General features: G+C 45.9%; 1 protein-coding gene across 9 annotated transcripts in view; it reads left to right on the top strand.

Annotated features, from left to right (window-relative positions):
• RGS6 (regulator of G protein signaling 6) overlaps positions 1 to 21,409 on the top strand; it is a 498,121-nt gene that overhangs the window by 395,082 nt on the left and 81,630 nt on the right. For 7 of the 9 annotated variants that reach the window (XM_072963354.1, XM_072963356.1, XM_072963355.1 and 4 more), the window contains 4 exons: positions 10,512 to 10,562; positions 13,576 to 13,682; positions 14,960 to 15,011; positions 19,900 to 19,964. In XM_072963354.1, coding sequence (XP_072819455.1) covers positions 10,512 to 10,562; positions 13,576 to 13,682; positions 14,960 to 15,011; positions 19,900 to 19,964 — 275 coding nt within the window. Of the gene's footprint in view, positions 1 to 9,417; positions 9,519 to 10,511; positions 10,563 to 13,575; positions 13,683 to 14,959; positions 15,012 to 19,899; positions 19,965 to 21,409 lie in introns of all 9 variants that reach the window. The other 2 variants (XM_072963360.1, XM_072963361.1) reach the window with 1 other exon arrangement.

Raw genomic sequence — 21,409 nt, forward strand, 5'->3', positions numbered from 1 at the left:
CTGGGCTGGTATTACCTTCTCCCTGTCTGAGGCCCATAACCTCACAAGGGCCCAGTCCAGCCCTCGCAGTACGCAAGTGTGCTTTTTTGTTTAAGGACAGAACCATCGAATTCATCACTGCAGGTAAACGGATGAAAGCGGTCCAGTGGGTAGTAACAGCAGTAACAGGAGCGATATTCACTTGCTCTGTGCTTAACAGACACAGGGCTGAACCTTTTACAGGAATTATCCTCGTGTCCACCCTCCCAGACTGTGCTTTCATCCTATGTTAGAGAAACTGGGGCTTAGAAAGAGTAAGGCACATCCCCAAGGTCACAGAGCTGGTGGGAGGGGGAAGTCGGATTCACATGCAGGCTGTGTGCCTCCTGGCTGCTCCTGTGGGCGACGCCGGGCTGAGGACTCGGAGCCGGCATGGAGAAGGGGCGATCTCAGGCTTCCTTGGGGTTTTTCTGATAGTTTGCCTCAGGAACTGGAAACTGAACTGGGAGTAGGTCCTCTGCTGATTTAGAAGATCCCAGACCGATTTTTGAAAGGATGGGCTCATTTACCTGAATGAAACAGGGAAGCTTGAAAGAGCAAAGCTAGAACCAGCTCTGAACTGTCCAGTCCAGGTCCACCGGCCTGCAGTACAGGATCCGCTCCAGGCCAGGTTCCATTTTGAGCATCAGCTGTAAGTGGAAAGGAACCAGAATAACCCATTGAGCAGTGGGCCCAGGCGGTACTTAGGACTGCACTGAGTGTCCACCTCCATCTCCTCATTTTAATACTCATAACACAGTCTGAGGTAGATTCTGTGATTGACCCATTTTGCAAATGGGTAAACTAGGGCTCGGGGTGGTTGAATAACTCATCCAAGACAATGAGCTACCAAGTTACAGAGCCGGGATCTGAATCCAGATCTGATTACAAAAGCCTTGTGTGTTCCACCCAGCCGGAGCTCTGGGGCCTCGGAGCTGGAATTGGTGTAACACCTGTCAAGGCTTTGCCTGAGCATCAGCGGGGCCCAGACTCCACTTGAAACCTGGCTCGCTTACACTTCCTGCTGTGCACATATCACCCATCCCAAGGTGGTGGCAGGTGTCCAGCACACTTTGCAGACTTAAGCCTTAGAGCACGCTATGGAAGTGGACCTGCATTATTCCCTAATAGCGAGATCAGACGGATCAGATTCTGGGCACAGTGACTGCAGCCTGCAGACCTGGGCATCATGAAGGCTGCCTCTCCTGCTCCCCATCCAGAAAGCCTTAGCCCCTCAGATTAGCTTAAATACAAATGTTCACAAACCACATTTCACACATTCAGATTTGCACAAAGATGACCATTAGGCAACACTGAGAGGCAATAAAGCCCCTGACACCTTCCAGCCCCGGGCCCCCTCCAGCCCTCCTGGAAGGCTCAGTAGCCCTCAAAACATTTGTAAGACTCTCTGATAAGTGCTATTGGACGCCTGGCATTAGCGAACTTCTCCCCGTCTGAAGCCAGCTTATTTGTTTTTTATTTCTGCCTTTGCATGGAGTGGAGGGCGGTCACCCTCAGGAAACAGGGGCTACACCCACAGTGGCCAAGATCCTCCATCTCCCTGCACTGAGCCCATCGGTGTAGCTGTATGCAGCCTCCCCTTTAATAAGCTGATTGTTGAGCTAAATCCTGGGTGTGCTCCTCCTGGCCCTGGACACTTTTGATTGACAAAACTAATCTCTCCTCCACCCCCACGTCTGCCGCCACCCGCATCCTCTTGCAAATCATGTACTCGGCTGCTGACAATTAGATATAAGACTTGGGATTTGGACGCAGGAGGGTTATGAGGTTATGAATCAATGCGGGGGGAGGGCTGGATGAGATAACAAACCGAGGGAGCCCTTCTCAGACACCTCGTCACAGCCCTCAGAGCCTCCCAGTTGATTTATGAGTTGGTAATAACCTCGCCTGGTCTCCTGCCCCCTATTATTTTTCATAATGCACGAGGAAGTGGGGAAGCGCAGGCTGAAGAGGGAGGGGGCTGGCAGGAGAAGGCCCACCAGGGGTTTCCCTCCACGGCTGGCTGCCTGTCTTTCCTGCTGTGCGGGCCTTGGGTCGCTGAGGGGCGCCGTTGCCACATGCCCGTGGAGGCCAGCAAGCCTGTAGGCCTGGCCTGGAACAGGACCCCAGGGAGGTGGCCCCAGCGGGCCCTGGTTTAGGGTCGAATAAGGCGGTGATGCTTGGGTATCACTGGGTCCAAAATCATAGTCTGTGTGTCTGGATTTCATTCCTCCAACCTGTTCAAGTCAGACTGACACAAAAGCCTCCCATTAAGGAAGGAGAATCATACTCTAGATCAAAGCCAGTCACAAGCAGTTTGAACTCTGCCCCTGGAAGCCAGCAGGGAGAGCCGCAGGGACCAGCGAGAAGGGAGGGGGGCTGTGTCTTTCGCCCCGAGAAGAGAGTTGAAGACTTCGCCCCTCCTTCTATTCTTGTCCTCTTCAGGTGATGGCCAGGGTTGAATGCGCAGAAGGAGGCAGTTTGAATTGCTGCCTAATGTTCCTTAAAGCATTCTTTTGTTGAGATTTCTTTTTACAAAAAGAGATGTGGTTTTTGAAAGAACATGTCAGTGGATGAAAAACCCTGAACCTTTCCTCTAAAGCAGTAGTTGCAAAATGCCCAGCTAAAGTTGGTGCTGGTCTGTGATGCAGCTTTCACGGGCCACCAAAAATGGAGAAAAAAATGTAAACTGTAACAAATACGTGCACATGTATTATATGATGCACACTTGAATATAATTATTGATCCTTAAGCATGTATTAAACGCCAGCTTCATGCCAGGTCTTTGCTTTGTGCCAGAGATAAAACAGAGTAACAGTCTTGTTGTCTAAGAACTATAGTTATAGGCTGAAGTGTCTCATCCCCCCATTTTTATGCTGAAGTCCTAACCCCCAGTACCTCAGAATGTGACTTTATTTGGAAAGTGGGTCATTGTAAATGTAATTAGTGAAAATGAGGTGATTCTCCAACATGACTGACGTCCTTATAGAAAGGGGGAAATTTGCACACAGACACGCACACAGGGAGAATGCCATGAGGAAGAAGGTGAAGGCAGAGATCGGGGTGAAGCTTCTACAGCCCTCAGAGCCCCAAAGGTGGCCAGCACACTGCCAGAAGCTATGAGAGGCCTGAACAGCTCTCCCTCACAATCCCCAGATGAACCAACCCTGCCCACACCCGGACTTGGACTCCGTCCTAAAAGTATCAGAAGCCGTTTGAGATTCTCTAAGGCCTAAAATGAAAAAGCAAGAAAATGACAAGAAGTCCAAGTTGCTGCTGCTTCTCCCAGCCACACCAGTGACTGGAAGAGACGCCTGAATATAAAACACAGACTCTCTAGGCAGCTGACGTGTGTTATGCTTGTTACACACCAGGTGCTGTGCAGGCACTGCACACAGAGCATCTCCTCTAACCCCAGAGCCTATGCAGCAGGTCCTTTCATTACCGCCTCATCTTCACATGAGGAAATGAGGGCACAGAGCAGGTGGGTGACCTAATAATAAACAGGGCACCTCAGCAAAACCACGGGCCACGCTTCTGAAAAGGGCTTCGTATACATGATCTTGTTCTATCCTGTACACAAGGTGGGATTTCCCCCAGTTGACCCAGGAAGATGGAGACTGGGCACCTGCCCAGGGTCACACAATTTGTAAATGACGTACTATCAGTTGAACTCAATCGAGTCTGCCTGACTTTGTAAACAGTGTGATTTATTGCTTCGTGTTCTAGGTAAGCAGGTATACATCTGTTAAATTTGTCACCATAATCCTTGGAAAAACTCAAGCCCATTGACCAAACAATACCTCTCAAAAATGCCACTAGAGTTTTCATCATGCCACCTCTTCCCCCATATTTCCTTCTGTCTTGCTGCCAGCTATTCGTTGTGTCCACCTGTCAAAGCCCAGTTTAACATGTTCCTTAAGCTTTCTCTGCTAGCTAACTATTGCATTTTTACATTTTTTTAACGTAAGGCATAAAAGAAAGATCTAAAATTGTAAAGGCTCCCCTACTTAGAATGTCCTTTAGTTTATCTGCAAAATGGAGATAATAATCTATTTACATCTTGGAATTATTATAGTAGGATCATTCCATAGCCTGGAATATAGGAAGTGATCAATAAATTATTAGCTCAATAGCTACCAGTAGTAATTGTAATTATCACTAAATTAGTGTCTCTGCTTCAGGAAAAAAGTTGAGTTCAGAATATAACTTGTCCAATTATTCTTCTGTATACTACTTGAAAAGATATTCAGAAACAAGAGAGGAAGAAGGGTACAGTGGAAGTACTATCTGACATAAGATTGCCTGGATTCCAGCCTTGGCTCTGTTAGGCACTAGCATGGGACCTGGGAACTCTGTGGGCCTAATCTTTAAAATGGGTGTAATGGTTATTGCATTTGACATCATTATTGCCAGGCTGATGTGTGACAACAAGGCTCAGTGTCCAGCCCGGGCCTGGCACACCGTGGGCACTGGGAGTGTCATCCTTCCTGGTGGGCGCTGGCCTGCACAGGGTGCCTGTGTGTGTGGCGATGAGGTGGCACCAAGCTGCTCTCTTCGCTCACTGGGGCAGCGAGACCCTGGCAGGTACGTGAGAATCCAGTGGTGAACTGAGTCTTCACTTTGCCTGGGGAGTGCCGTGAGCTCACGCACAGCTGTTCCATCTTGCCCGTGGTCGGTAGGGCTCCACAAACAGTTTACCCAAATGAAAGTGTCTTTCCCCAGTGGTGAGGACTGACAGTAGTTATCAGCTGCTTCACTTACCAGTACTGTGATACATAAGCCGCCGAGTTGCAGGTAACCTGAAATTTGCAGGTGACTGAAACCAGTCTTTTATCAAGTTTGCATAATCTAATTGGGCTCAGGTAGATACAAAACTTTGGGAAGAATGAGGGAAGTGTTTCATAGCAGGATCTGCTTGAGTTCTGACTTATTTCAGAAGAAGTTCCGGGTATCTCTAAATATTTAGGGGAGCTGAGAACACCTGAAGGCAAAGCCCGGAATAGAATGTTTTTTATAATCAGGGTCTCCCCCAAACCAGAAAGAGAACTCCCTAAGATACAGGAAGATCTTACTAGCTTACTCAGGTCCAGTTTATATTGATCTAGAATTAATACAGTTTGGGAAGTCACCAGGAAGAAGTCATTGACTCTCCCTCTATCCAAGTAAGTAAGTAAGTGAATACCTACCAGTGAGGGGTGCCGAGTGTCCCCCTCGGTCCAGGACTGTGGTGAACAGCCCTGTTAGTCTACAAAAAGCCACTCTGAGGCTCGGGGCTGGCCGGATGGCCAGAGAGGGTGACCAATTTGAGGCCCGTGAGCAAGCCTCCAGCTCCTTACTCCTCAGGAGTAGATAGCTTTGCGAGTCCTGCCTTCACCCCTCTCCGCCCTTTCCCTGGAGAGCAGCTAAAGCCCGGGGCCTGACGGCAGCAGGAGGCTGTGCTCCGCACCCCACCCACTTGTGTCTGCAGCCCCAGTTGCCTGTGCTCTCTCCACTGTAAGTCTCAGTGGCCAATTCTTCCTTCTCTGCTTTTTTTTTTAACATTTTTTATTGATTTATAATAATTTTACAATGTTGTGTCAAATTCCACTGTAGAGCACAATTTTTCAATTATACATGAACATATATATATTCATTGTCACAATTTTTTTCTCTGTGAGCTACTCTTCTCTGCTCTTTAACATAAAAAGTATTTTTCCCAGTGCAAAAATAATACAGTAATGTTCTATGTATGCCACATAATAAGGAAATGTAAAGAATAGAAATTTCCTACAGGGGGACAACAAGCCCATGAAAAGACACTCAACATTGCATTATTACAGAAATGCAAATCAAAACTACAATGAGGTAACATCTCACACTGACCAGAATGGCCATCATCAAAAAGAGGGTGTGGAGAAAAGGGATCCCTCCTACACTGTTGGTGGGAATGTGAATTTTTGCAGCCACCATGGAGAACAGTATGGAGGTTCCCTAAAAAACTAAAAATAGAGTTACCATATGATCCAGTAATCCCACTCCTGGGCATATATCCAGAGGGAACCTTAATTCAAAAAGATACATGCACCCCAATGTTCATAGCAGCGCTATTTACAATAGCCAAGATGTGGAAGCAACCTAAGTGTCCATTGACAGATGACTGGATAAAGAAGTTGTGATACACACACACACACACACACACACACACACACACACAATGGAATACTACTCAGCCACAAAAAAGAATGAAATAATGTCATTTGTGGCAACATGGATAGACCTAGAGATTATGATACTATGTGAAGTAAGTCAGACAGAGAAAAACAAATATCATATGATATCACTTATATGTGAAATTTAAAAAATGATACAAATGAACTTACTTACAAAACAGAAACAGACTTACAGACATAGAAAACAAAGTTATGGTAACCGACAGGGGGAAGGGCAGGAGAGAGATAAATTAGAAGCTTGGGATTAACAGATATAAACACTACTTTATGTAAAATAGATAAACACAATCTTAATGTATAGCACAGGAAACTATATTTGATATCTTGTAATAACCTATACTGAAAAGTAATTTGAAAAAGAATATATATATATATACATATGCATATATATAACTGAATCACTATGCCATACACCAGAAACTAACACAACATTGTAAATCAACTATACTTCAATAAAAAAGGAACAGAAATTTCCCATAATTTGACCCTCCCCTCTCCCCAAGATAACCTAAAGTTAACAGTTTAAATGTACTTCCAGAATTTTCTTTTCCATATTTGTATGTATCTATACATATGTAAGTAATAGAATACAAATATAAATATATTTTTCTATTGTAAAAATGTCCTTTTACAATATACACGGTTCTCAATATCCTTTTTCATTTAACATAGTAGATGTTCAATAAATATTTATTATGTGGATGAGCCATAATTTATGTGAGTCCCCACGTTATGTCCAAATACCCTTCCAATAAACATAATTTATTAAAAAAGACATAAAAAAAAGACATAATTGAAATACAGGCATACAACACCTATAGAAACATAAAGCAAATCTGCATATAATAAATATATACTTAAATATACTAACAATCCACACAGTTTGTGAAAAAGTGATTCAGGTGCCCTCTGGTGTATGTCAGGGATATTCCTGGAATATATGTTGATAAATCAGCGTCAGAATGAAAACTTTCAGCCAAATGTTTTAGGATCTTTGGGAACAGAGAATGGCTAGCCTGCATTTGTTCCTTATGTTTTTATATTGGTTTTAAGTCCTTGGCAAGCAGGGCAGCTTGGCAAAGACAAGAAGCAGAATCCAAAAAAAAAAAAAAAGGATAACCATCAATTTACATAGAACAGAAAAATAATCTGCTTCAAATTCTTTTTAGAATAAGAAGGAAAGAATGGTTGGGAGAGAGAGGAAAGAAGGAAGAAAGGAAAGAGAAAACAGAAGAATAAAAATGCCTTCTCCTGATGGTGATTTGGACAGTTCTTGCCTGATTCTGCGGTTTTATAATTGTAGGTCTTTTAAAGGACATAATATTATGACAGATTTCCCCTCCTTGCTTATTCCTGAGGTGAATATGCAATGGTTTACTGCCTGCCACAAGGCTGGAGGCTGGCCCCTCCTGGATTAGTCCAAGGAAGCCTAAAATATCCCCCAGCCAGGAGAACAAGACTGTCCACGGCCCCGGGCATCACTGTGTGTGCGCAAGTCCACCAAGCAGGACCCATGCGTGTCAGGGATGGCAGGAGGGTGGGTGCTGCTGCAGACCGAGGGCAGTGGCCCAGGACAGCCAGGGGCAGCAGCTCAGCCCTCACTGGTGCCTGAGAACAGACACGATTCCCCAGATGAGACAGTGACTGTCATGGTCGCTGCACCAACAACGAGAAACCCAGATCTGTGGTCCCCGTAGTGCCGGGAGGAAGGCAAGGGGCTTTTGTGGCTTTCCCTTCCTCACCCAAAAAAAGTGCTTCCATGGGATTCTTCAGCTTAGTGAATGCAAACGGGAGCCTGGTAGACTGGGGAGAACAATTAGGCCAGACACGAGTGCAGAAAGCCAAAAGCGAGTGGAAACCTAGACAATGGTGCCGAAGGCTGGGGTTGGGTGGAGGGGGGAGCGGATATGATAGCAAGGAAGGAGTTTCAATGTGAATGAATACTAATTAGTGACATGGATATTAATGATGACAGTAATTAACAGGGGAAAGGAAGGACTGTCATTGTCCCAGGGTGAGTAATCAATCTTGGCAGGTGATAAATAATGGTCCAGCAAGCTCAGCAGAAAGATAATCCTCCTGCCCGGGGGAGAGCGGCTGCTGATGCTGGAAAGCTCTCTGTTTCTAGGCAACCCACAGAAAAAGGACTGTTTTTCTTTTGAGGGAAAAACAGGTTAGAGTCTCTCCCCCCACCACCCCCAACTTGGGATTACAGTTCTTATTTGATTTCTGCTTTGTTCTCCATTTCCTAGGACAAATGTCGGACTTGTATAATTTGGAGGAAGTGGACACACATGCAAACACACACACAGACATACTCTCCCTTTCTCTCAAAGAATGTGAATGAATAGGAGTGTTTTTGATCCAAAGTTTAGCTCATAGATGCCATCCGGGAGCAAGAGTGGGGAAACGCTTACAAGTCTTGCTTTTGAGGCTGAAATGCAGGGAACTCGCAGGGCCATGTCAGTGGAGACTGGTCCTGGGGCAGGGGGCGGGGCACAGAAAGAGCAGGACGGTCTTCTGTGCAGGGGTCACTCCCCTCCAGAAAGCCAGAGAGAAACGAAGCGTCCAGGCACTCAGGCCTCTCCTGGTCTCACCTCCGGCCCCTTGTCAAGCTTCTGAGCAACTTCACTCCTGGGGAAAGGGCAATGTTCATTAAACCCCTCTGCTGACTCTCCACTGCTTCAGCTGGGAGTCCTTCCCGGGAGGGCTACTGGCAGACCCTCTAGCTCACACCATGCCTCAGACCCATGACAAGACTCGGATATCTAGAAATGTTGCCCTTTTCAACTGTTTTCCATCTAACATTCCATCCTGAGGTGACCGAGCCACCTTTGAAGATTTAAGGTGAGATTTGGGGATGACAAAGGTAGACTGTCAGAACACTCTAGAAAACTGGACTCCTCCACTTCCACATGAACTGCACTGTCCTAAGAACATTGGCTCTAGGTGCCACATTTTCCAAGGGAGGCAAACGAAAGTAAATATATTCAGAGAATTGTGACCAAAAGGGTGAGGGACTCCAGCTCACGTCATGAGAGGGAACAGCTGAGGGATCCGCGCATGTTTCACCTGAAGGAGGGGGAGCTCAGGGAGAACGTAGGGAACACATTGGACGGACTGTCCACAGGTTTGAAGGGCTGTGTTACAGGGTGAGAGGGCTGAGTTTGTTTTTCTATCATCATAGGGCAAAACTAAGACCAAAGAGAGGAAGTCAGAAACTGGTGAATTTCTGTTCAGAGAAATCAAAGATGATTTAACTGGGACAGGCTGGCCAGCAGGCAGTTGGTGAGTTCCCAGGCCCTAGGGTTTTTCTAAACGGAGATCACCGCACCACTTGTCCAGGGTGTTGCGGATGGGGCTTATGTATTGGCTAGGGTTGGAGTAGATAAGCTTTAAGTGTCCCTTCTGATTCTTATGATCTTAGTTAGTTGAGGGAATACTAAATGCCAAAACAGATAACCCTCAAATTTCTGGGCCTCAGTGGACAAAGTTTATTTTTTCAATCAGGTCAGAGCCCAACACAGGCATCAATGTGCATGTTTGTTCAGGATCCCAGGCTCCTTCCACATTGTAGCTCTGCCCTCCCCTAGGCCCCCCGATTTCTCTCCATCCAGACAGCAGGTGGCAGTGAGAGTGAGTAGGGTATGGAGGGTCACACAGGAGGGTTTATGGTCCGGTTCTGAAAGTGGCCTCTGGCATGTTCATCCATTTTCCATTTTCAGAACTCACTCTACCTCCAACTGCTTAAAAGTCTGGAAACATAATCTGAGCCCAGGGGATAGAGGAAAGACATTTTGGTGGACACATAGAAGTTTCTCCCACAGACACAGGGGCTCATTCATTCAGGGTGGGCCCAGGCCAGAAGAAATTAGACTTTTTTCAGGAAGCTGTGAGGCCATCCTTGTTGGTCAGGCCTTGACCATGGGGACAAAGAGCTGAAAGAAGCCTCCTCCCTCAGAAAATGGTCTGGGGGCCAGGTGTGAGAAAATGTCCCCTGGCTTCTCCTCAAAATATGCCTTCTCAGGAAGTCCCCTGCAGTCTCACTAGAAACGTGGACATGGTCATCCGAAGTGAGTCTGGGGTAGGGGCGGAGAATGGAACTGTGACTATAGAACATACTAATTGATGGAGAGGTTGGTTAGGATGGAGAAGTGTCAGTATCACCGAGCTCTTCAGGCGCGTGCTAATTGGAATTAGGAGTCTCGGGTAAACACGTTTCTTCTGGCACAGGGTTAAACACCCAGGAGGTCTTCAGCTGAAACTGCTTTGTCATTGCAGGTACGGACATTGTGCAGTGGCTTATGAAGAACCTTTCCATCGAGGATCCAGGTACTTAACCCTTGACCCTCACTTTATCCCCTACAGTATCAGTAATCAATCTATAACCGAGTCCCAAACCAGGTTCTCCTACCCTCCTGAGAACTCAGTTTATCAACGTGAATTCAAAGATGTGGGATCACTCTATTTACAAATAAAATTAATTTATTTTCTCCACTGAATTTCTATCTTTAAATTTTAAATCCCCCTTGGAGGAAATGAGCAACCATTTAGAATGCCAAAGAGCGCAATACAATAGCTGAAATGAGATGGACTCTGCTTAGCTACAGCAATTAAAGAGAAGTTGCAGCACTGTCAGTGAACGGCCTTCTAGAGCCAGCTCTTAAAGTGAGATTGCCTGATTCCACAGTCAAGAGGTTTAATTATTTGCTAAGACTCCTTCTGTTTTCTGCTGCTGCAAGAAGTGAAGGAATGATTTTTTTTTCAACTTTAATTGTGCATTTCAATTAGGAAAACCTCACCAGAAAAACAACGACAAAACCCCGGCTGATAAGACAGTTTCCAAATCTGTCCTCCCACCAGCAAATAAGCAGTAAAATTTATTTTCACAGTATAATTAGAAAATGGGGGGGTTCCAGAAAAAAAAAGGAAAATTCTAAATAAGTAAAGCTTATTATCCATGTGCTGTTAGTTAATACTTTTCTGAATTTACCTTACACTCCACATCTTAACTGAGTATTCTTGTGCCTGAAGGTCGTATTTATAAACATCCACTAATGTATTCTGATGTTCTTGGGGATTAGACCTATTTGCCTCAAATTAAATGGCCTTCAATCGCAATGCTTTTTAAAGATTTTTTTCAAGTGCCCTTTCTAGGTGTCTGACTTTCAGCTGTGATTCCTTGCTGGGGTCAGTATGTCAGCTCCGGCATTCCTGAATTTTAATCTGACGCCCCTAATATACTATTGACTATGAAACAATACAATTTACGTAGAGTTCAATTAAATATAGCTGCCAGAACTCTGAGTGCCAGGAAAGCAGGTCATTAATGAAAGTGACACTAGCCTTTTTCACCATCATGATTAATGGCCCCTCTCATGACTAGTGAAAATCCTCAATTCTAGTCAAGTTCTTAATCCACAGAGGAAAACTGCACATGCTAATCCTTTTAAGGAAAAATCCCAAGTCAGTTTCCTTCCGTGTGCCTTACACAGCCTGGACTTACTGTCCGCTTGTGAAAACTGGACTGAGTAAATCGCTGCCCATTCTGTTCGGTGTGTTTAGAGCCAGCCTTCTTTACGGTGGTCTTTTTTCTTCCAAGAGCACTGTTTTCTTTGACCTTCTCAAGTAATCATTGTATTTCTGACAAGTGTTTTCTTCTTATTGTTAGCGGTGGTAGTAGTAGCAGTAACAGTATGTTCTAGAACCCTGAACCACCTAGTGGTGGAGCAGCTTCAGGCATCCTCTGGCCCTGGTGTGAGACGCTTCTGTGAAAGGGCTCAATGTTGAGGATTTTAGCTGTGAAGATCCGTTACGCTCTGACGTCCTTGGGAGGACACTGAGGTGTTGAAACTTGTTTGGGCTTCTGCGAAGTGGTTGAGCAGGAGGAGTTAAGAACAATTTACCAGCAGAAATGAGGCCAACCAAGGCCCTAGGAAGTCAGGCATCCACCATCCGCCCTCCCTCCCGTCTTTCTTCTCACCTGCCACATCTCTGAGCAAAAGCCCTTTGAAGAAGGAAGTGAGATTTCTGGCGCCTAGACTAGTGACGTGGAAGTCTCCTTCTCGCAGGATTTTGTTCTTCTTTCCCTGGAGAAGGAGCAGCTGCCAGTGCTGAAACTTCCCTTTTCTGCTGGACTTACAGTCCTTGAAGTGTATAGACTTAAAAAAGCAAACTGGTCATCACCACTCAAGTGAAAACACAGCTCCGGGTGTTCCAGTTCCTCCAGTCCCAAGTGCACGTTGCTTCCGAAGGGGAATCGGTGGTTCTAAATGTGCAAAACACCTGGAATAAACACAACCCCTTGGAAGTTGCAGCAGTGTCAGCGAACAGCCTTCTAGAGCCAGCCCTTAAAAGGAGATTGCCTGATTCCACAATTAAGAGGTTTAATTATTTGCTAAGACTATTGAGAAGTTTACGAGTAAAGCCAAAACGAGTCACTTTTAAAAAATTCAGAGCTTATGAAATTAATAATTCCTAGTGACTCCTTGAGCCCATCAACAACTTCGACACCCCAAAAGTAGTTTTTATCAGTAAGACTGCTTTTGTATTTGTGAAAGATTATCATGCATGGTAGAACCATTCAGATTTCTTTTTTTCTTAACTCTGCTCAGAATAAATATAAATTCTTACCTGTTTATATGAATCTACTTATGGCTGGTGCTAAACTAATAAGCCAACAGGTTGATTATGGCAAAAATATAAATATTTCTATCAGGCTGGCCACCCTATGCCACCGTTCGCTGTGCTGCCCTTCCTCCAGCACTCTTAGAAAGTGAGGTTTCCCTCTGTGTCCGTAAGAGAATGGTAACACCCTCCTCACTGCTGGTGGGACTGTCATGTTTGGAAATGCATTGTGAGTCCAAAGACTCCATGGGCTGCATGCTCATTGCTGGGGGTGATAAAAAAGGATGAAACTAAAAATACAAATTAGGGCTGCCAGCACTTACTGAACACTTACTCTGCACCAGACACTACGAAGCACATTACGCGAAGCATCTCACTTAATTAAGTACAAGTTCATCCACACCAAAGCGCACGATCCTAACCCTGAAGCTGGACTTTCTTCTGGAAGCCCTGGGGGGATTTAACAATGTCAGACTCTCAGAGCTGGGATCCAGAGAAGTCCCAGACACGTGTGGCCCTTCCCAACCATTGATGTCTGCCGCCTCCCCCCTCCACCGCTCCCTTCCAGTGCAGTCATATCAGAAAGTTATCAGCCAGTCACACAGTTACCTGAGGGTGGTGCCTGCTGACTTCCAGTTGCCTTTCTGCTTACTTTTCAGCTAAGTAGCCCCTGCATTCTGACAGCTTCCTAACTGCTTCTCTTGCCCTGTCTCCGCAGTTGAAGCAATACACTTGGGAAGCCTCATAGCTGCCCAGGGCTACGTCTTTCCGATCTCGGACCACGTTCTCACCATGAAGGACGATGGGACCTTTTATCGTTTCCAGGTGGGCCTGCAGCTTGTCTTCCTAAGAACCTTTTCTTCTCATTGTCGTCTGATCTCAGATAGGAACTACCCCCAAAATGGGTGGTATTTCAGGGAGCAACCCTTGCCTCCTGCCAGCACTTTGAAAACCAAATAAACTTTTGTCTGAGCCATTTGTTGCCCCACCCACTTAATAGTAAAAAGCCCTCATGGAGAACGTACTATTCATTGGGTGCTTTACATGTATCTCTTCTTTTATTCTGCAAGCTTTGGGGGAATAAATATCACACATTTTACAGTTGGGAAAACTGAGGTGCTGAGAATTCACGGGGCATTTAGTAAATCTAGGCAACATCCTTGATTTGAACCTGGGTCGGCCTGATAGCCAAGTCTTCGATTTTTCTACTGTATCACCCTGCCTTCCTCAGTGAAGTTTCTATTCACTCCCTGCTATCACTTCCCAACCAGTTTCCACTCTTTTTCTCAGATCCTGTCCTACAGGGAATTGGAGCAGAAGATAAGGGGCTGTGTTCAGGTCTAAACCAAAGAGTCTGGGAGTGGAGTTCTTCAGACAGGGAGAAAGGATGTCTAAGTCTGCCTGGCTGCCATAACCAAGTATCACAGACTGGGTGGCTCCAGTCACAGCAGTTTATTTCTCACAGTTCTGGAGGTTGAAAGACTAAGATTAAGGTTCAAGCAGGGTTCAGTTTGTGGGGAGAGCTCTCGTCCTGGCTGTCAGATGGCTGATTCTCACTGTGTCTTCACACGGTGGAAATAGAGAGAGAGAGACAGAGGGGTCTGCAGCTCCCTGGTGTTTCCTCTTAAAGGGACACTAACCCTATCTGATCAGGGCCCCACCCCTGTGATCTCATTTAACCTTAATTACTCCGTTACCTCACATAAGTCATGCTGCGGGTTAGAGCTTCAGTATATGAATTTGGGGGAGCACCATTCAGCTCATGGGAAAGGGATAAAGGAACTTTGGGCTTGTGCCCCAGTAAACTGCCTGTCTGACTTCTGTGTTAGACTTCTGTTGTCTCAGGATAAAAGGGTTTTGCCTTGTAGACTAAGTTTCTCGTTTTTGCATTTATGTGGCTTACCTCAGATTTCATTTCTCAACACCTAGATGGAAACGTTGACTGGCCTCAGCTGCATTAAGAGCAGGAGAGGGCTCGGGCATGGTGTCAGCACGAGGGAGATGGAGACGGAGCCTGTCGTAGGGAAGGGTCCCCTTGGGTGCAGGCCCTGGTCCCCAGGCAGGGGAAGGCAAGTGCTCTTGACAACTGTGCTCTTTTGCAGGCCCCGTACTTCTGGCCTTCGAACTGCTGGGAGCCTGAGAACACCGACTACGGTGAGCAGCAAAGTCACGCTCACACCTAGCGTTACTCCTGGGAAGGTAGCAGATAAATGCTTGCTGTCTAGGTGACTGTGGTGCGTGTGGAGGAGTGTCTTTGCCCTCCTTAGCCCTTTCTCATATTGTTGACAGTTAATAAAATTTCTGTTCCAAATAATGAGGAAAGGCAGAGCTCAGTGAAAGATGTAGCTGTTGGAAGGGAATTGGGGAAGGAAAGGAAAGTTCTATCAAGAGTGGCCACTGTGCTCATTCTGCAGGGCCATGGAGAACTGGGACAGTGGCTGTTGACCACTCCTCCCTGGGACAGGGTTTCAGGGAGGGCTGGATCAAGGGGCCACCTCCCGTATCCCTTTCTATTCTCACAGACTTGTTAAAACTTATTAATAATTCATTATTGTTTTTGATACTTGGAAATTAAGGGGAAATGGTACAGGGAGGGGTGTATAAAAGTTACCCTACCTAGGAAAACAAAGAGTTGGAGAAGCTGGGATCTGAGTAAGCAGGGAATTACCTCTGCCCAGGCAGGGATCTATTAGACTCTTGCCATACACTCTCCGTGAAGAATGTTCAATGTATCAATGGTGTCAATCTTCTAAAGAAGTCATGTCATCCCTCTACTTCAGAAAAAGCTGAGGCCCAAGAGGCCACATCCTCACCCTTATCACACCGTATTCTACTTGTCTGGATGCCTGGTCAATTGTAAGCTCCAAGAGGGCAGGACCGGTCCACCTTATTCATTCTCTCTCTTCCAGTGCATAGTGCATGCCTGAGGCACAGTGGAAGCTCAGCAGACATTTGCTGATGGTTCTGGTTCCTTATTACAGGTGATTAACAGACACTCAGTAGAGGCAGCAGAATTTGAACTCAGATGCTCCTTTCATGGTCTGCCCCTTCACATAGCACCCTCGTCACTGACTCAGCTGCAGGGGCAGCCCACAGCAGCTCTCCTCAGGACTGGGGCTCACGATGAGACCCGCAGCTTCTCCGTGGGTTCTTTGCAGGATGCACAGGAAGGCAGAGGCAGCTGCAGCCAGGTGGTATTTAGAGGAGCCTGTCCCTGAGACCTTGTGATAAGCTGTATGCTCTGGATTACACTTCTGAGGGAGGGGAAGCCAGCAATTGGGAGCAATTCTGAGGACGGCATACGGGCAAGTCATCGCCTCATAAGGCTACAGGTGTTCTGTTCAAGTCTGAAGGACGGCCCTTATGCAGACCACGGGGCCATCTGTCTGCAGGCACCACCGTGGGTCCCTCTGGAACTGTGCTGCGCCCTAAATGATGTGATAAGTGGATTCAGCAAGGCTTCAGGCTCCAAACGGGAACAGCATTTGGCTGCTCATAAAATAAGTGCTTCTGGGGCTGAAACACTGCTCACAAAAGCCCAGCTCGGAATTTGAATAATTGAAGCTCCGTTCTGTGCAGCAGCCATGTGCCCTTGTGAATGTGAAAACCAGTGTTCTTCCAGGCAATGGAGAGAGCAGAGCGGGAGGATGGTGGGACCAGGTCACTGGCCCAAGTAGGATTCAAATGTTCACTTGACTGTCAGCCCACAAAGCTTCGGCCGTCTTACCCTGCGTGCAGCAAGGCACCATCTCCCGTGCAGCATGAACAGGGATGGAAACAACAACGTATATCAGGCTCTCTCAATAAAGCTTGAATTCCTGTGCCTCCATTCTGGCAAATCAGATGGAGAATTCAGAGCGCGGGATGCACGAGTCCTCACTGGGGTTTCCAGCTGAGTCAGAAAATCGTTGATATGTACTTACCAAGAGGGAACTCAGCACAATAGGCTCATTGTCAACTGGCTCCACTAGCTGTGTGATCCTAGCAAGTTGCTTAACCTCTCTGTGCCTCCGAAACCTCATATTTAAACCAGGAGAATAATGGTGCTTGTCTCCCAGTGTTGCTTTGTTAGGATTACATTGTTTTGTTAATTAGAAATGCCTGTAAGCTTCGGCCACGGAGTAAGGAGTCAAATGAAAACCATGATTGGGGGTTGGTATTACTACTTGATGTTCGATCTTATTAGTTCTATAGTCACCCTCTTGCCGGAAAGGATGTGACACTGAAGCTACGAAGTCAGGATGGGTATGGCTTGGATCGATGAAAAAGCAGAAACCCCGCCACCACTAACTAGCCCGTGGGTAAATCACCGCACCTCTCTGAGCCTTTAATTTTTCCATCTGGCAGTGAGGGGTCTGTCCTTGGTGGTGACCGAGGTTACCTCCAGTGCTAAATCCCATTGTTCTAAAAAGTAATTAGAAGGTATGAGGAAAGCAGAGAAATAAGTGGTTTCTCTGTTCCCTATTTTAGGAGACTGAGGAGGTAAATCATGACGTCACTAGTAAAGACAGAAAGTTTGGAAAGGGAGTCATCTTTGAAGGACAAATGAAATAGGACAAATTCAATATTTTTTTAAAGGTTGGCTTGCATGTGGAGTACTTGAATCTACTGACTTTATAAACCTGTTAATTGTGTTCTGTTTTTGTCACGGTGGGATGCAGCGAGCCTGAGATGGTGATGGGTCATCCAAGAGAGACACCAGTATAAGGGCCAGAAGACAAAGATTTTTTTCAATGAGAAATTACATGTCCAAGAAAACCAACATCTGAGCTTAAAGCAGTCCCCCAGATGCCCTGTAAGAGGACTGGCTGTCATTGCCAGTGGTCACGTGATTGGCTAGGTGTCAGGGTGAGCGCTGCCGAGGCACCGAGCCCCAGGGAAGGTCTATGCCGAGAACAAGGTCCACTCAGCAGCCTCGCTGCCTCCCCTGTTGTGGTGAACAGACTGGCCATTGTGTGAAATTAGCCGCAAGGGAAAGGGGCTGCCAGCCCGTGACCATGTAACCCGTGGTCATCAGGAAAGGTACCGGCTTTGCCTTCCACGCATGGTGCTTCACTTCTCCACCCAGCTGGCCCATTTTGACCCAAATGGGCTGGAAATTTCTCAGGATGATTCTGCTTAAATAAAGACCAGATCTGGGTTAGACTTTCCTGAGTTTCACATTTGGCCAATACAAAATGCTGTCTGAGGCAGCCTTGTCGAGGCAGCTGCCACCCCCACTGACCTACACTGCTCCTGGGTCATCGAGACCAGGTCTGCTGGAGCTGGGGACATGCCAGGCTTCCTGCTGCAGGTGGCCCGCAGTTCCACAGGCTGCCTAATTGGTGGCCCAAGAGACCAAAGGAGGCACCTTGTAATAGAGCAGACAGCCCTGTGTCTGACACAGTGGAGAGCTGGAGCTGTATGATTCACTGGAAAAGTTGATAAGTAAAGAATCATGAAAAAGTGATACAGCTATACCTTAGCCACTTCAAATTAATGTAGAATAGACCAATAAACATTTATTCAACAGCCTTTGAGGTAGGATGAAAGATTCTCTCTGATTATAGGTCCCCATACTTTGAGTTTCTTTTGTAAATAATCCACATTCAAAATAAACCAACCAGTTATGACATCTTGAACATTCATCAAAATTTTTAAAAATACTTTTGATGCAACTGTATTTTGACCCCTCTCAGATTTTTATTATTTCTTCCCATTTTTTCAGTTCTCTCTCTGGTACCAAATTCATCAGCAATTGTCTTAGCTGACTCTCCTTTATCAAAGTTATCCCAGACCATTCAACCAGGTCCTTAGGGAAACATCAACACTCTCTCTTTTCACATTAATTTCATCAGTGCATGTAATATTTAGTGAACATACATTATTAAAATATCAGGTGTGCCTGACATGAGCAGATTTGAGAACAAACACAACTGAATCTCATTCACAAATTCAACTGGTGTGAGCAGAAGTGAGGGCATGCTACCTGAAGTTTCCAGCGTATCGTAGGCTGCATCAGGAAATTTCTCAGACCACGTGGAGAAGGTTGGTTAATCCAGCAACGAGCTGACCAGAATTCCTGGTATAATTAAGTTGTCAAACAGCAGATCGGCCCCCGGTCCTCTCTGACCTTCTCTCCTGGTCGTTCGTGCATACCATTCACCTGCTGTCTTCCCTGGGTCATTCTACTGGGCACTGGAGAAGCAGAGGCAGGGAGAGGAAGTGATGAAGGGCATGTCTCAGGAAGAATGTTCCAGCAACTGAGGGCCAAGAACCTCCACCTAAACTGTCCTCCCTTTTCACTGTCCACTCGCCCCACCCCTGGTGCAGGGTGCAGGGGTTCATGCTGAGCAGAACACAATCTCCACCCTACAGGAGCCTTCAGGGCAGAGCAGGGACAGCTGGTAAACCCACAATTACAGTGCAATGGAATTAGGTCCCATGGTGGAGGATGAATAGATGCTACCGGGAACATCAAGCTAGGTCTTCAAAGATTAGTAGGAGGTTTCCAGTAGACAGAGGGAAAGAAGACAGAAGAGGGGTAGGCCTCCCAAACAGTGGGCACAGACACAGAGGGGTGGGGCTGAAAGGGATTTGGTAGTCTCGCCTGCTTGAGTGCTAGAGGGAAGAGGTTAACAAGATGAGCAGAGACCGGCTCTTAAAGCAACAAACATGCTGCCCTAAGAAACCCAACCTTTCTTCTAAGGTCACCAAGGAGTCAGTGCAGGGAATTTAGGCAGGAAGGTAACACGGTCATATTTGTGAAGGATCACCCTGATGGAGAACGTTTAGAGTGAAGCAGAGTGAGGAGGATGAAGGGGGTTGTCAGGATTGGAAGATGGAGTCCTCATCTGACCCTGACTTGCAGAAAGATTCCTAGAGGTCAGGTGTGGCTTCCACGTAGAAACATTCTTCACAGCACAGTGCTGGGCACACAGTGAGAGCTGGCCGTCCAGCTGGATGGCTGGATGGATGAGTGGGTGAACAAATGGATGGGTGAATTTATGATTCCAGCACACTGCTGGTTGTCCATATGTTGTAATTTCTCTTCTTCCTTCAGCCATCTACCTCTGTAAGAGGACAATGCAGAATAAAGCAAGGCTGGAACTGGCAGATTATGAAGCAGTAAGTATGATTATTTTCCAGAAAGGTGTGGGAGGAGAGTATAAGACTGTCTGCAGCTCTGTTTCAACTTGGTTTTTTTTTCCCCCTTTTCCCCTCCCCAACCCCTTCAGGCAGTAGAAAGGAAGTCTCTTCTATTTTCCCTTCTTTTGTTCTCAGCTCCTCTTACCATAACAGTAAAATCACATCTTTATATAAAGGACTCTTAATACTCAGCCATAAGAAAACAATTCAGCTTAAAAACTGGCAAAGGACTAGAACAAGCACTTCACCAAAGAGGACGTGAGGATGACAAAGAAACATATGAAAAGGTGTTCAATACCATTAGCCATTAGAGAAATACAAGATTAAATCCATGATGGGATACCATTACACACCTAATAGAATGGCTAAAATGAGAAGTACTGATGATGCCAAGTGCTGGTGTGGATGTGGTGAGCAACTAGAACTCTCCTGTATTGCTGGTGAGAATGCAAAATGGTGCAGCCACTCTGGAAAATGGTTTGGCAGTTTCTCATAAAGTTAAACATACACTTATCATATAACCAAGTCATTCCACTCCTAGATACATACCCTAGAGAAACTAGAGCATACAATTACACAAAAACCTGTACACTAATGTCTGTAGCAGCTTTACGTGTGGTAATCCAAAGCTGGAAATAACCCAAATGCACTTTAACAGGTGAATGGTTGAATAAACTATGCTATAGCCATATAATGGAATACTAGTCTGCAATGAAAAGGAACAAGCTGTTGATCAGAGGAGTATCAAAGACATTATGTTGAGTGAAGGAAGCTGGTCTCAAAAGATTGCAACTGTGTGATTCCACTTATGTGATGCTCTTCTAACTACAAAGACATCATGAGGGAAAGTAGATCAGTGGCTGCCAGGAAGCAGCTATAAAGAGAACACAGGGAGTTTTTGGGGGTGATGGAACCATTCTGGATCCCAGTTGCTGTGATGCTTACATGAAAATATACATGTATACACCAGAAAAAGCAAATTTACTATATGATAATTTTTTAATTTAGTATATGATAATTTTTAATTGCATCTTCATACCTAATCCACCTGTGCCTGGCAGTAGATGCAGCATCTAAGGACCAAATCCAATCCAGAAGGTCAGATGCCTGTCAGATGAAGATACACTTTCCCAGCTTTCCTCCCCCTCCACCTTCTTTCATAAGGTGTGATTTCTTATAGAAACCGGAGGTCCCACCACCCTCAGATCCATTCCCATTTAACAACCAAAGCACAGAGAACTTGAAGATTCACAGAAAATGTCTTAAAATTCTGAGTTGCAGAATCTTTGGTTTCCAAAACCAAACTTCGTATGGGTCACAGAGAATCTGGGATTTTGACCAGCTTTTCACATTCCCTCCAGAGGAGGTGCTGCTGAGCATGGAATGACTGAAGGGTGGGCAGCTTGGAGGAGGGGCAGCATTAG

The sequence above is a fragment of the Vicugna pacos genome, chromosome 6 (genome assembly GCF_048564905.1).
Source record: "Vicugna pacos chromosome 6, VicPac4, whole genome shotgun sequence".
NCBI classification, from domain to species: domain Eukaryota; kingdom Metazoa; phylum Chordata; class Mammalia; order Artiodactyla; family Camelidae; genus Vicugna; species Vicugna pacos.